This window comes from Triticum dicoccoides, chromosome 5B (genome assembly GCF_002162155.2).
Source record: "Triticum dicoccoides isolate Atlit2015 ecotype Zavitan chromosome 5B, WEW_v2.0, whole genome shotgun sequence".
Taxonomy (NCBI): Eukaryota; Viridiplantae; Streptophyta; class Magnoliopsida; order Poales; family Poaceae; genus Triticum; species Triticum dicoccoides.
The window spans coordinates 639,386,890-639,400,197 of record NC_041389.1 but is presented as its reverse complement, the minus strand read 5'-3'; the positions used below and the strand labels follow the sequence as shown (position 1 = coordinate 639,400,197).

Below are 13,308 nucleotides of genomic sequence, written 5' to 3'. Positions count from 1 at the left end.
ATGTTTCAAATTCCTTTCTTTTTAAAGTTTAAATGCGTGAGTTCAACTTGAAACTTTTCAACTGGTCTTCACCTCAGTGACCACCGAACAGGTACCACATTACCAAATGGCCTGCCACATCACCTGCTTATCTTACCAAATGGCCAGCCATGTCACGTGCTTATGTTACCAAATGGCCAGCCACGTCACACAGAATTCGCACGCTAGCTGCCACATGGGCTTCTTCTTCCTCCCCGCGCCCCCCTCTCTGTGTGTCTCTCCCCAACGGGCTACGTCCCTCCCCTCCACCCAAGGCCAAGGCGTACCAGACCAGACCATGGAGAACTCGCTCGTGGCGGCGGTGGCGGAGGGAGGGCAGCATCTCCTCTGGAAGGTCAACGACGACGTCCTGGCGAGGGCATTCAACTCTGGTCTGGTGGTGCCACTCTCACTCCCACTCCTCCCCGACCCCGCGGGGCGGCAGGGGAGACCAAAATTCAGCCTGGATAGCCACAAATCATGACCAAACCCATCACTCAGCTCTAGAGGATGGGTCGGCGGCGAGTCTCAGGACTCCGATGGCTTCTCGAGCCGAGCGTCATTGAGGTGTTCGACGAAATGTCTGTGAGCGCGTGCTTGCAGCTTTGACGATTCCTTCGTTAATCCTAGCCGGCCAGCCTCCTTCCTCTGCCCACCCTATCATGGCTTGCCTTGCAGTATCAGTTATTCACATTTGGTCTCTCTCATCTACTCCTGCCTTTTGTATGCATCGATGTATTTAATTACTAGTGCAACTGTGCAACGATGATTTGCTTACACAACGATATGTATGATGCCGGCAGGGTCTTGTGGGCCGACTTGCTTCCTCCAACAAGAGGACCATCAACATACTCCAGGACGTCAATGGCATCATCAAACCATCAAGGTAATAGGTCGTGACATCATTACTCTTCCTGCCTGCAAGTATCCATTGTCAAGATCAGTTTTCAGTATCCAGGCGGAATCAGCAACAAAGTTCACTCATCATTCTTCTTGCTTTCCTCTAAATGTGATCGGAAAAAGTAAACAAAAAAAGAGTAGGCTGATCAACTGTACCTTTTGAAGCCAAATAAGCAAGTATTTTAACATGTATGGCGTTTTTCAGGATGACCCTTCTGCTTGGACCTCCGTCTTCAGGAAAGAGCACATTTATGCGAGCCCTTACAGGGAAGCTCGACAAAGCCCTCAAGGTTTGAACTCATCTTTTTTTTTTGCTTCTGCATTACGGCCGCATATATAAAAATGAATAATCATCGTATGGATATGGCAACACACCCAGGTGTCTGGCAGCATCACTTACTGTGGCCATACGTTTGAGGAGTTCTACCCTGAAAGGACCAGTGCGTATGTTAGTCAGTACGATCTCCACAACGCAGAGATGACCGTAAGAGAGACACTGGATTTCTCCAGGCGGTGCCTAGGCGTTGGTGCCAGATATGACATGCTCGCTGAGCTCGCTGCCAGGGAGCGCGAAGCTGGCATAAAGCCAGATCCCGAGATTGATGCTTATATGAAAGCTACTGCGGTGCAAGGGCAGGAGAGTAATATTGTTACCGATCTTACTCTCAAGGTGAGATTTCGACTGTTCTGTCAATTATATGCAACTCTCTAGCAAAATTTTGCCCATCTGAGTCTTAAGAAAAACCTCACTGCCAGGTGCTGGGGCTTGACATTTGTGCCGATATGCCCATTGGTGACGAGATGATCAGAGGAATTTCTGGCGGGCAGAGGAAGCGTGTAACAACTGGTATGCATGCATACATAGAAAGAATAAGCTCAACCTTCCATTCATTGTTGAAAGGAATTTCTTAATTCATATTACACTTGTCTGATTTTTTTTACTTATATCCATGGCAGGGGAGATGTTAACAGGACCTGCAAGGGCTTTGTTCATGGATGAAATTTCCACTGGTTTGGACAGCTCTAGCACATTTCAGATTGTGAAATACATAAGACAATTGGTCCATGTGATGAATGAGACCGTGATGATCTCCCTCCTACAACCACCGCCAGAGACCTACAACCTGTTTGACGACATTATTTTGCTATCAGAAGGATACGTAGTGTACCATGGGCCACGCGAAAACATCTTGGAATTCTTTGAATCTGCTGGTTTTCGATGCCCCGAGAGGAAAGGAGTTGCTGACTTTCTTCAAGAGGTCACTTCCAAGAAAGACCAGCAACAGTACTGGTACCTTGACCAGGAGCAGTATCGTCACGTGTCTGTCCCAGAGTTTGCTGTACGTTTCAAGTCATTCCATGTAGGCCAGCGGATGCTCAAGGAGCTGCAAATTCCTTTCGACAAGTCCAAAACTCATCCTGCTGCATTGACCACCAATAAGTATGGGCAATCCAGCTGGGAGTCATTCAAGACAGTGATGTCAAGAGAGAAGTTATTGATGAAGCGCAACTCCTTCATCTACATCTTCAAGGTTTCCCAATTGGTCATCCTTGGGATCATTGCCATGACTGTGTTCCTCAGAACAAAGATGCCACATGGGCAGTTTTCTGACAGCAACAAATTCTTTGGTGCTTTGACTTTCAGTTTAATGGCTGTCTTATTCAATGGGTTTGCTGAGCTACAATTTACTATTAAAATGCTTCCTACGTTCTACAAACAGAGGGATTTCTTGTTCTTTCCTCCATGGACCATTGGACTGGTAAACATCATCACAAAAGTTCCTGTTTCGCTTGTGGAGTCCATGGTATGGGTCGTCCTCACGTACTATGTAATGGGCTTTGCACCTGCCGCAGGAAGGTATACATCCGCGTATCATCCTTGTGCCCACTTCAACTTTGCATTTCAGTTTTGAATTCATAACTCTATTATTCATCTATTTGCTCATTGCAGGTTCTTTCGTATGCTTTTAGTTTTTTTCGCTACTCACCAAATGGCAATGGGTCTGTTCCGATTTCTTGGTGCTGTTTTGAAATCAATGCTTGTGGCCAACACCTTGGGGATGTTTGTGATCCTTATTATTTTCGTATTTGGAGGATTTGTCATACCTAGAGGTAAGCACCCTGTCATGACAAGCTAGGCACGATATATCAGCTATCTGCATCTCATTTGCATGGATGAACATGAGCCTTCTTCATCCTTAACTTTTAATTTGCATAGGTGACATCCGACCATGGTGGATTTGGGCTTACTGGGCATCTCCTATGATGTACAGCCAGAATGCGATATCCGTCAATGAATTCCTTTCAAGTAGGTGGGCCAACGTAAGTTTTTCTTAGGACCCTGTTTTTTTAGTTTCTTCTAACTCGGACAGTGAAGGGATCACCATATCCTAGTGTTGTAAAGGTGATGACATCTCAACTAATGCTGGACGTTTTCTTTTTTACTACAGCCAAACAATGACACATCTATTGATGCACGAACAGTAGGCGAGGCTATTCTTAAAGCCAAAGGCTATTTTACTAGAGATTCGGGATTTTGGGTTTCCATTGGAGCCATTGTAGGATTCACTATTTTATTCAACATATTGTACCTTCTGGCACTTACGTACTTGAGCTGTGAGTACCATTTTTTTTCTTCTGGTTGACATTATTGTTTGAAGCCTTAGTGAGCAAGGTACTTACACTATATATGATTTGTTCTCATCCAGTTGGCAGCAGCTCAAACACAGTTTCAGACGAGGAGAATGAGAATGAAACAAACACTTCAATACCCATAGGTGAGTTCTTAAGTATTCTTTACACTACTGCAGTCTTTGTACTAGTATTTATTTATCAAGCTACTTGAAGTTGTTAACAATAATGCTAATTAGTCACTATCTTCACTTGCAATTTCTGCAGATGAAGCCACAAATCGGCCAACTCGGTCACAAATCACCTTGCCTTTCCAGCCTCTTTCACTTTCTTTCAACCATGTAAACTACTACGTGGACATGCCTGCAGTAAGCCTACCTATCTTTCTACTCACACATATCGTGTTAGGACATAAATTCATCACCTGTATGATAACATTATCTGCAGATGTGAACGGAAATTTTTTAGGCCTAACATAAAATCTCTCAACTTGTGTTTCAGGAAATGAGAGAGCAAGGATTCACAGAAAGTCGTCTCCAGTTGCTCTCTGATATCAGTGGTGCTTTTAGACCTGGTGTTCTGACAGCATTAGTTGGTGTGAGTGGAGCTGGGAAAACCACTCTAATGGATGTCCTGGCAGGAAGGAAAACTAGTGGATCTGTTGAAGGAAGTATCACCCTCTCTGGTTACCCTAAAAATCAAGAAACTTTTGCCCGCGTGAGTGGCTATTGTGAACAGACTGATATCCATTCACCAAATGTTACTGTGTATGAATCCATTTTGTACTCTGCCTGGCTACGTCTTTCCTCAGATGTCGACGAAAATACGAGAAAGGTATATTCATTGAATCCACGTTTTAGACTCAAGTAAAGATGCAGTGTTCTTTATATTTGAAGCTTCAAATTGTAGTTGCTTCCATCTAAAGAAATTAATCTTCGCCCTCGCAGATGTTTGTGGAGGAAGTCATGACTCTTGTGGAGCTTGATGTTTTGCGTAATGCTATGGTTGGTCTCCCTGGAGTGGACGGGTTATCGACTGAACAAAGAAAGAGACTGACAATTGCCGTGGAGCTGGTAGCAAATCCTTCAATCATATTCATGGATGAGCCAACTTCTGGTCTTGATGCTAGAGCTGCGGCAATTGTAATGCGGGCAGTGAGAAATACAGTGAACACTGGGCGAACTGTGGTTTGCACTATCCATCAACCCAGCATCGATATATTCGAGTCTTTTGATGAGGTTCTCTCTCTCTCTCTCCCTCTCTCTCAGACACACACACACACACACACACACAATATATATATATACAGAAAATGCAAATAACTCACTGTTGTTCCTTTTATAGCTTCTGCTTATGAAAAGAGGAGGACGAGTTATTTATGCTGGTGAACTTGGTCAGCACTCTCATAAATTAGTTGAATATTTTGAGGTCAGTTTTCTTGGTTTACATGTTGAGGTGGGGCAGCAAGTTTTGTACTAATTTGCAATTGAACGGATAACCTGCTTACAAATATGACCAGTGGGCTTAGAAAAAAGTCACTGAAGACTTAGCAGGCCTTGAACTCCTTGTAGGTGTATAGAAGTGAAAAACCTAATACAAGAGGTTGTCATTGCATTGCAGGCAATTCCAGGTGTTGAAAAGATCACAGAAGGATATAATCCTGCAACATGGATGCTGGAAGTTAGCTCCCCTTTAGCTGAGGCTCGCCTGAACGTAAATTTTGCTGAAATTTATGCTAATTCTGATCTTTATAGGTAAGTAGCCTCATTCATTGAACTTGAGCGCAACCCTTCACTATTTTTATCCAATGGCTGTTAATTCCTTTTAAAAAAGTACGTATTCTCTTGAAATGTTGTGCCAAAATTACAGTTGTTTTCATTTCTAATATCAACATTGAGTTCCTGTTTCTCAAATATGACCAGGAAAAACCAAGAACTTATTAAGGAATTAAGCATTCCCCCACCTGGCTATGAAGATCTCTCATTTCCTACAAAGTATTCTCAGAATTTCTACAATCAATGTGTTGCAAACTTCTGGAAGCAATACAAATCTTACTGGAAGAATCCACCTCACAACGCCATGCGCTTTCTTATGACGATGATCTATGGCCTTGTATTTGGCACAGTGTTTTGGCAGAAGGGGACAAAAATGTATGATCTTATTTTGCTGTAGTTGGGACTTTCAAATGATTATATATTAGCTTCTATGGAGGCACTAATGCTTTTTTTGCATATGTTTGATTTGTGGGCAGAGACTCACCACAAGATTTGTACAATCTACTTGGAGCCACTTATGCTGCTGTCTTCTTCCTTGGGTCTGCCAACTGCATCACAATTCAGCCTGTTGTGTCAATCGAGCGAACTGTTTTCTACCGTGAAAAGGCGGCAGGGATGTACTCTCCATTATCCTATGCATTAGCTCAGGTAATTGGTCGGTCTTAATTTGATACACATTTTGATAGAAAAATCGTGTTTAGATTCATTGAGCTTGTCCAGATGAAAGGGCTCATCCTATTCAAAATATAATGAGCGCAAATTCGAAAGTTGGTATGATTCTAAAGATTGTGCAATTTTTGATTCTTGCAGACATGCGTGGAGATGATCTACAACATCGTGCAGGGGATTCAGTACACAGTCACCATCTATGCGATGATTGGATATGAGTGGAAAGTTGCAAAGTTCTTCTATTTCCTTTTCTTTATAATTTCATGCTTCAACTACTTCACATTATTTGGCATGATGCTGGTGGCGTTGACCTCATCTTCCATGCTCGCAAACATACCCATAGCCTTTATACTCCCTCTTTGGAACCTTTTTGCTGGGTTCCTCGTTGCGAGACCGGTAAGTATGCCAAGATTAACCTGCCTGTGTCGCGTGCTGATTAATTAAGTAGATTCGTTAACTGAGGATGGTGATGATGGTTGGTCGCTGTTGCAGTTAATACCAATTTGGTGGAGGTGGTACTACTGGGCGAACCCTGTGTCCTGGACCATCTATGGCGTCATCGGGTCACAGTTTGGCGATAACACCACTCCTCTTTCGGTGGTCGCCGGTGGGAGCCCCACGGTGGTGAAGCAATTCCTGGAGGACAGTCTGGGCATCAAGCACGATTTCCTTGGGTATGTCGTGCTCGCGCATTTCGCTTACGTCATCGGCTTCTTCTTGGTGTTCGGCTACTCCATCAAGGTGTTGAACTTCCAGAAACGTTAGGCAGACGGCCGTTTATGCTGCTGCAAGAGAGAAGCGGCAATCCATAGTTTGTGTGTATTTGTGTATAGTAGCAGACATTGTTGCATAAGCTCGGCTATTTAGAGGATTGAGAGTTTGTAGCGATATGCCGGCCCTATTTTTACCATTATTATTGTTATTGATGTCCTACAAAACACACAAGGTTGTTTGACACCTTTGTGTAACTATCCCAAAAACTAAACTAAATGTGTGCGTACGTGCCGCGGTGGTACTTGTGTGATGGCTAATTAACACCATCCAGGAATCCACTGCCATTGCCCACTGTGGAAGAAGCGGTGAGGTGAATGTAGTTGCAAATCGCCGGCCAACACCAACAAGAACTAAGGAGAGAGAGAGAGGTGGAAGACAGTGGTTTGCGCTGCGTAACAACCTTACAGCTTTTCTGTTTCTATTCTGCTTATTTATCTTAACCCTGTTGGAGCTCTTGAAATACAGCAAAGAAATGGTCGTGCTCGCCGAGCTTACAGGTCGTGCCATCCCACGACGCTTGTACGTGCATGAGCCCTACTTGCTCGCGGCGAGGAATGCGTGATCCATGCCATCCCATGGCGATCCCTACGGCGAGCTGAAGACTAGCTAACTACCTAACAGAATGCTAACTGAAAGACTACTCGTACGTGTACCGGCACACGCTGACGGTCAGTGTTATTCAGAGAAATGGAAACTGAACTAACTGAAGTTTCTGAACTAACTGAAGATGCAAGCATGCAGCTGATTATCTAACAAATCACCCCCTAATCTGCTGCACCTATGTGATCCCAAGCCTGTGACGCAGCTCACTGAACTGCGTTTTGCCCAGTGACTTGGTGAGTATATCCGCGACTTGATCGCCTGTTCTCACATGCTCAACATCTACCCTGCCCAGCTCAACACACTCTCGAATGTAATGATACATGAGATCAATATGTTTGCTCCGCTCATGATGGACTGGGTTTTTGCTGAGCTCTATGGCTGACTTGTTGTCGATCTTCAGCTTCACTTTCTGAACCTCTTCGCCGAGCATCTCCGCGAGCAACCTGCTCAACCACACAGCCTGGGTAGCAGCCGTTGCTCCTGCTATGTACTCTGCCTCGCACGATGACAGTGCCACTATCTTCTGTTTATGTGAAGACCAAGTAACCACGCCCGATCCAAGGAACAAAACAACTCCGGTGGTGCTCTTGCGATCATTGATATCTCCAGCATGATCACTGTCGCTCAAACCCACCAACACTTCCTTTTCTCCTTTTCTGAAGATGCACCCATAGCCAAGAGTGCCTTTGATGTACCGCAGAATCTGCTTCACTGCAACCCAGTGCTCCTTGCCTGGCGATTCCATGAATCTGCTGACAATCCCCACTGCATACGCGATATCAGGTCTGGTATTCACCAGATATCTTAAGCTTCCGATCAAACTGCGATACTCAGTTGCATCCTGACTTGTCCACTGTTTTTTTTCAGTTTCAGGCGATTTTCCATGGGCGTGCTACAAGAGTCGCAGTCACTCATCCCTGCATCCTCCAGGATCTTTGCTGCATAGCTTGACTGACACACCGTGATCCCATCTTCCTCTTGCTTCACCTCAATTCCCAGATAATAGCTGAGGAGACCCAGATCAGTCATCTAAAAAAGCTCTTGCATCTGTTTCTTGAAGTGTTCGATGGCTCCTGCCTCTGTGCCCGTGATTATCAGATCATCCACATACACCCCAACCAGCAGGAACCCATCTTTGTCTTCCCGCCTATAGAGCGCATGATCGAGCTGGCAGCGCTTGAAACCAAGTGCATGGAGTGTGGCGTCCAGCTTTGCATTCCATGCACGAGGGGCCTGACGAAGGCCATACAGAGCCTTCTGCAGCTTGAGCACGCAGTGTGTGTTGTTGTTGTCGACAAAACCTGCGGGCTGGTGAACATACACCTCTTCCTGGAGATCTCCATTAAGGAACGCGGAGCGCACATCCATGTGATGTACACCCCAGCTCCGGTGAGCCGCCACGGCCAGCAGTAGCCGCACTGTCTCCAGACGAGCGACAGGTGCGAAAACCTCATCAAAATCCACTCCTTGCCGCTGTGCATATCCCTTCGCGACCAGACGAGCCTTGTGCTTTATGATCTTACCGTCCGGATCGCGCTTGACCTTGAAGACCCACTTCAATCCAATGGCGCGGTGACCGGCGGGCAGCATGGCCGGGACCCAGGTGTCGTTGGAACGGATCGACTCCATCTCCGCCTCCATCGCGTTGCGCCAAGCAGGTTCGTCCAGGGCCTCCTGGACAGACGCGGGCTCCTCTGCTGCAGAGAGACAGAGCCCGCTGTACTCCATAGTGCACGCCGGCGCGTGGTCGATGACGTACTCCATCGATTTCCAGCGGACGGGCACCCCCTCAGCGTCGAAATCCTCGCCGGTGGGTGGCGTTACCCACCCGTCATCTGAGTCGTAGGAGGTGGCCGGTGTGGACGGGCCTGAGTCCGCCGAGGCCGACGTGCTCGACGCGCTCGGCGTGTCCACGACGGATCCATCAGACGAGGGCGCCCGCGGTGTGCTTGGAGTATGCGGTGAACCTGGCGCAGTTGGTGTCGTGGGCGCTCTAGGTGGCGTTGCTGGGTCCGGGGACACGGAGTAGGTCGTGGTTGTGGGCGCGCCCGCGTCAGAGTACACGACAGTGGACTGGTGGGCATGCTCCGAGTCGCCACCATTCTTACTCCAGTCCCAGCGCCGGTCTTCTTCGAAGCGCACATCGCGGGTGACGTACAGGCGCTTGCCGATCGGGTCGTACACCCGATAGCCCTTGGTGCCCGCCTCGTAGCCCAGAAAAATGCCGGGCCGCGACCTGTCCGCCAACTTGGTCACGCCGGGGCCGACGAGTTTGACGTGCGCAACGCAGCCAAAAGTACGGAAGTAGTCGACCGTCGGCTTCTTCTTGCGCCACGCTTCGTAGGGCGTCATTCCCTGCAGGCTCCTCGTCGGCGATCGGTTGAGGATGTGCACCGCCGTGCGCACTGCCTCGCCCCAGAACGTGGTCGGCACCCCCATGCTTTTCATGAGGCTACGAGCCATCTGGACCACACACTGGTTGCGACGCTCGATGACTCCATTTTGCTGTGGGGAGTACGGAGTCGTCGTGTTCCTTAGGATCCCGAGCTCCTCATAGTACGTGGTGAACTTGTTCGAGTTGAACTCGCCGCCACGGTCGGTGCGGAACGGCCTAAGCTTTGCACCGCACTATGTCTCCGCGGCTGCCTTGATCTTTCTGAAGAATTTGAACGCCTCGTCCTTGCTCCTGAGCACTTCCAACCACATGTATCTGTTGTGATCATCAACTATGAGCAGGAAGTATTTGTTATCGGACGTAGTCACCGGCGTGATGGGGCCGCAGAGGTCGCCATGGACGAGCTCGAGCCCCTGCTCCGTGCGGTATGCTGACGCACGCGAGAACGACGTGCGGTGCATCTTTCTGAGTGTGCAGCTCTCGCAGAACTGCTCGACGTGCTGGATCGTTGGCATGCCACGCACCATTCCCTTCGCGCCCAGGTCGTGCAGCGCCCGAAAGTGGAGGTGGCCGAAGCGTCCATGCCATCGCCATGCTTCGTCTCCGCCATGCATCAGGAGACACACGGGCGCAACCAAGTTCAGAGCCACGACGTAGAGCCGGTTGCTCGTCCGCTGCACCCGCGCCAGTAGAACGCGCTGCCTGTCGTAGAGACACAGCACGCCGTCCTCGATCACGGACTTGCATCCGTTCTCGTCGAGCTACCCGAGGCTTACAATGCTCGTCCGTAGTTGGGGGATGAAGTATACATCCGAAAGCGTGCGGTGCTCTCCATTCTTGCAGGAGAACGTCACCACGCCGCGTCCGCAGATCTGCACGACGGAGCCGTCACCTAAGCACACCGAGCCACGAATGGACTCGTCCACCTGTGACAGCATGTCACGCCGCCCTGTCATGTGATTGCTGGCGCCAGTATCCAAATACCAGCGGTCATCATTGGTGGCGACCGGCACCACGCGAGCTTCGTTCAGGAAGATATCCGTGGAGTGCTCACGCATGTCGCCCACCGCGCCCGTCGCGCTCACCACCGCGCAGGTGGCGAGGAGCAAGCCAGGCTGCTCAACCTCGACCTGGGCGACGTTCGCCTGCTGATCCTGCTGCTCACGTTGCTCCCGCTCCTTCTTGCCGCACTCCTTCGCCCAGTGGCCAGGGATGCCACAGTAGCGGCAGTTTCCCTTCCGCTTGGGTGTCACCGCCCCGCCGTTGCCGCGGCCAGCGCTCTGGCCACGGCCGCCCCCACCTTGGAAGTTCTTTGGCTTGCCGATTCCGCGTCCACGCCCTGCTCCAGAGCCCGAGGACGCGCTGTTTTGATCCAGCAGTTGCGCGCGCCACTGATCGATCGTGTCCAGCAGGTGCGCCCCGGGCGCCGGTGTCTCCTCGCGCTCACGCTCCTCCATGACAAGAAGCCGGCCACAGAGTTCCTCGAGGGAGAGCTGCTTGGTGTCGACAAGCGACTCGATCACCACGGCCATCTCACGGTACGGCGCGTGGCACGATGCGGAGCACCTTGAGGACAGCTTTGTGCTCATCCACGGGGTCGCCGAGCGCCTACAGCTCGTCGATGATCGTCCTGAGTCGCATGACATACGACTCGATCCCCTCGCCGTCCTTGTACCGGAGTGCCTCGTACTTCGAGCGGCGAGTCTGCGCCTTGGCCTCGCGCACGTGCTCGACGCCGACACGCATGGTCTTCAGGGTATCCCACGCCTCCTTGGCTATGGCCTTGGCGCCCAGGATCCGCATGAGCTCCGGCGGCACCCCCTTGAGGAGGGCGATCATGGCGCGCCGGTCGTCGCGATCTGAGCCTTGCCCCGTCTCCACCACGCGCCAGAGTTCGTCCGCCTGCAACTGCAGTTTAGTGATCATAGCCCAGTCGGAGTAGTTTGTGCGCGTGAGCATCATCGGGGGACCGCCCCCGCCGCCGCTGTGCACGACGCGCTCAACGACGCGCACCCCCGAGCCCTCCTCGGTGGAGAGACGGGCCAGGGATGTTCCAAGCGCCGCGGCCTCCGCCTTGGCCTTTTCTTCCTCGACCAGCTTCTTCACCTTCTCTTCGTCGCTGCCGGCCATCTCTCCGACGGATCAAACACCGCCGGCGCCCAGGATGGATCGAACACCACCGAGGCTCTGATGCCACTTGTAGTTGCAAATCGCCGGCCAACACCAACAAGAACTAAGGAGAGAGAGGTGGAAGACAGTGGTTTGCGCTGCGTAACAACCTTACAGCTTTTCTGTTTCTGTTCTGCTTATTTATCTGAACCCCGTTGGAGCTCCTGAAATACAGCAAAGAAATGGTCGTGCTCGCCGAGCTTACAGGTCGTGCCATCCCACGACGCTCGTACGTGCATGAGCCCTACTTGCTCGCGGCGAGGAATGCGTGATCCATGCCATCCCATGGCGATCCCTACGGCGAGCTGAAGACTAGCTAACTACCTAACAGAATGCTAACTGAAAGACTGAACTCGTACGTGTACATGCACACGCTGACGGTCAGTGTTATTCAGAGAAATGGAAACTGAACTAACTGAAGTTTCTGAACTAACTGAAGATGCAAGCGTGCAGCTGATTATCTAACAGTGAAGTGGAAGGAAGACAAGTGGTGCGCGTCCTCATGCTCTGTTTCTTTTCTTGGCGCCCGACTCCCCTCCTCTTCCTTCCTCTCAACGCCAACGTGTCAATAAAAGCACCACCACTCCCACTCTTCCTTCTACTCCACCTCACTCTCACTGCTTCTTCCAGTCCACTGCCGCCCACGATGCCGCCCGTGCCCGCCGACGCCTTGCTGCCGGGGGGCGCGACGGCGTTGGAGGCCCCCTCCGAGTCCGACCGCCCGGCCACCGTCTGCCACTTCAAGGGGCCCGAGGTCCCCGCCGCGGCGACCGCGGTCCGCGGCCTCGCCCACGCGCCCTTCCCGGACTCCGGCGTCAAGCTCTACTTCAACGGCGACCCGGACAGCCCGAGGGTGCATTACGCGCGGCGCGTCGCGTACGCGTGCATCACCCCGCCGTGCCGCGCGGGCGACCCGGGGCCCTTCATCCGCCTCGTCTTCCGCACCCTGGCGCTGGACCTGCCGCAGAACTTCGAGCTCCTCCCTCCCGCCCCGGGCTGCCGAGGCGTCCCCGTGCTGTTCCGCACGCCCCGCGACCGGGAGGCGGCCGCGCGCAGGCAGCCGTTCCGGCTCGACGGCGCCATGGTGAGGCTCGTGCCCGTGCGGACCGTCCTCTACGTCTCCGGCGGCTGCATAGCCCACGTCGCGCTGCACGGCTACCCTGTCGAGCAGCGGACGGGGGCGCACGCCACGGACAACTGCCGCAGGTTCGGGGTCGTGCGCGAGATCGACCCCGCCTGCGTCGCGGCGCCCGACCTCTCCGCCGTCCGCGTCGTCCTCCAGCTCGAGCACCCCCGGGAGATCCCCCGCGAGCTCCGGGTCTACTACCGCGACGGCTCCGCCAGCGTCGTCCCCGTGGAGATCGTCGGGGTCTG

At 51.2% G+C, this 13,308-nt stretch overlaps 1 protein-coding gene across 2 annotated transcripts in view; it reads left to right on the top strand.

Moving 5' to 3' along the window:
• LOC119312250 (ABC transporter G family member 48-like) overlaps positions 1 to 6,964 on the top strand; it is an 8,859-nt gene extending 1,895 nt beyond the window's left edge. Inside the window, exons 1-19 of one of the 2 annotated variants that reach the window (XM_037587977.1) lie at positions 514 to 715; positions 822 to 904; positions 1,124 to 1,208; positions 1,298 to 1,588; positions 1,675 to 1,765; positions 1,876 to 2,776; positions 2,870 to 3,030; positions 3,137 to 3,240; positions 3,369 to 3,534; positions 3,627 to 3,695; positions 3,817 to 3,917; positions 4,051 to 4,383; positions 4,497 to 4,787; positions 4,894 to 4,977; positions 5,170 to 5,303; positions 5,472 to 5,699; positions 5,801 to 5,972; positions 6,135 to 6,389; positions 6,486 to 6,964. In XM_037587977.1, the coding sequence (XP_037443874.1) occupies positions 1,125 to 1,208; positions 1,298 to 1,588; positions 1,675 to 1,765; positions 1,876 to 2,776; positions 2,870 to 3,030; positions 3,137 to 3,240; positions 3,369 to 3,534; positions 3,627 to 3,695; positions 3,817 to 3,917; positions 4,051 to 4,383; positions 4,497 to 4,787; positions 4,894 to 4,977; positions 5,170 to 5,303; positions 5,472 to 5,699; positions 5,801 to 5,972; positions 6,135 to 6,389; positions 6,486 to 6,758 (3,738 nt within the window). In that variant the 5' untranslated portion in view covers positions 514 to 715; positions 822 to 904; position 1,124 and the 3' untranslated portion in view covers positions 6,759 to 6,964. Of the gene's footprint in view, positions 1 to 513; positions 716 to 821; positions 905 to 1,123; positions 1,209 to 1,297; positions 1,589 to 1,674; positions 1,766 to 1,875; positions 2,777 to 2,869; positions 3,031 to 3,136; positions 3,241 to 3,368; positions 3,535 to 3,626; positions 3,696 to 3,816; positions 3,918 to 4,050; positions 4,384 to 4,496; positions 4,788 to 4,893; positions 4,978 to 5,169; positions 5,304 to 5,471; positions 5,700 to 5,800; positions 5,973 to 6,134; positions 6,390 to 6,485 lie in introns of those variants that run through there. The other variant, XM_037587976.1, reaches the window with a different exon arrangement.
• Positions 6,965 to 13,308: the final 6,344 nt, after the last annotated feature.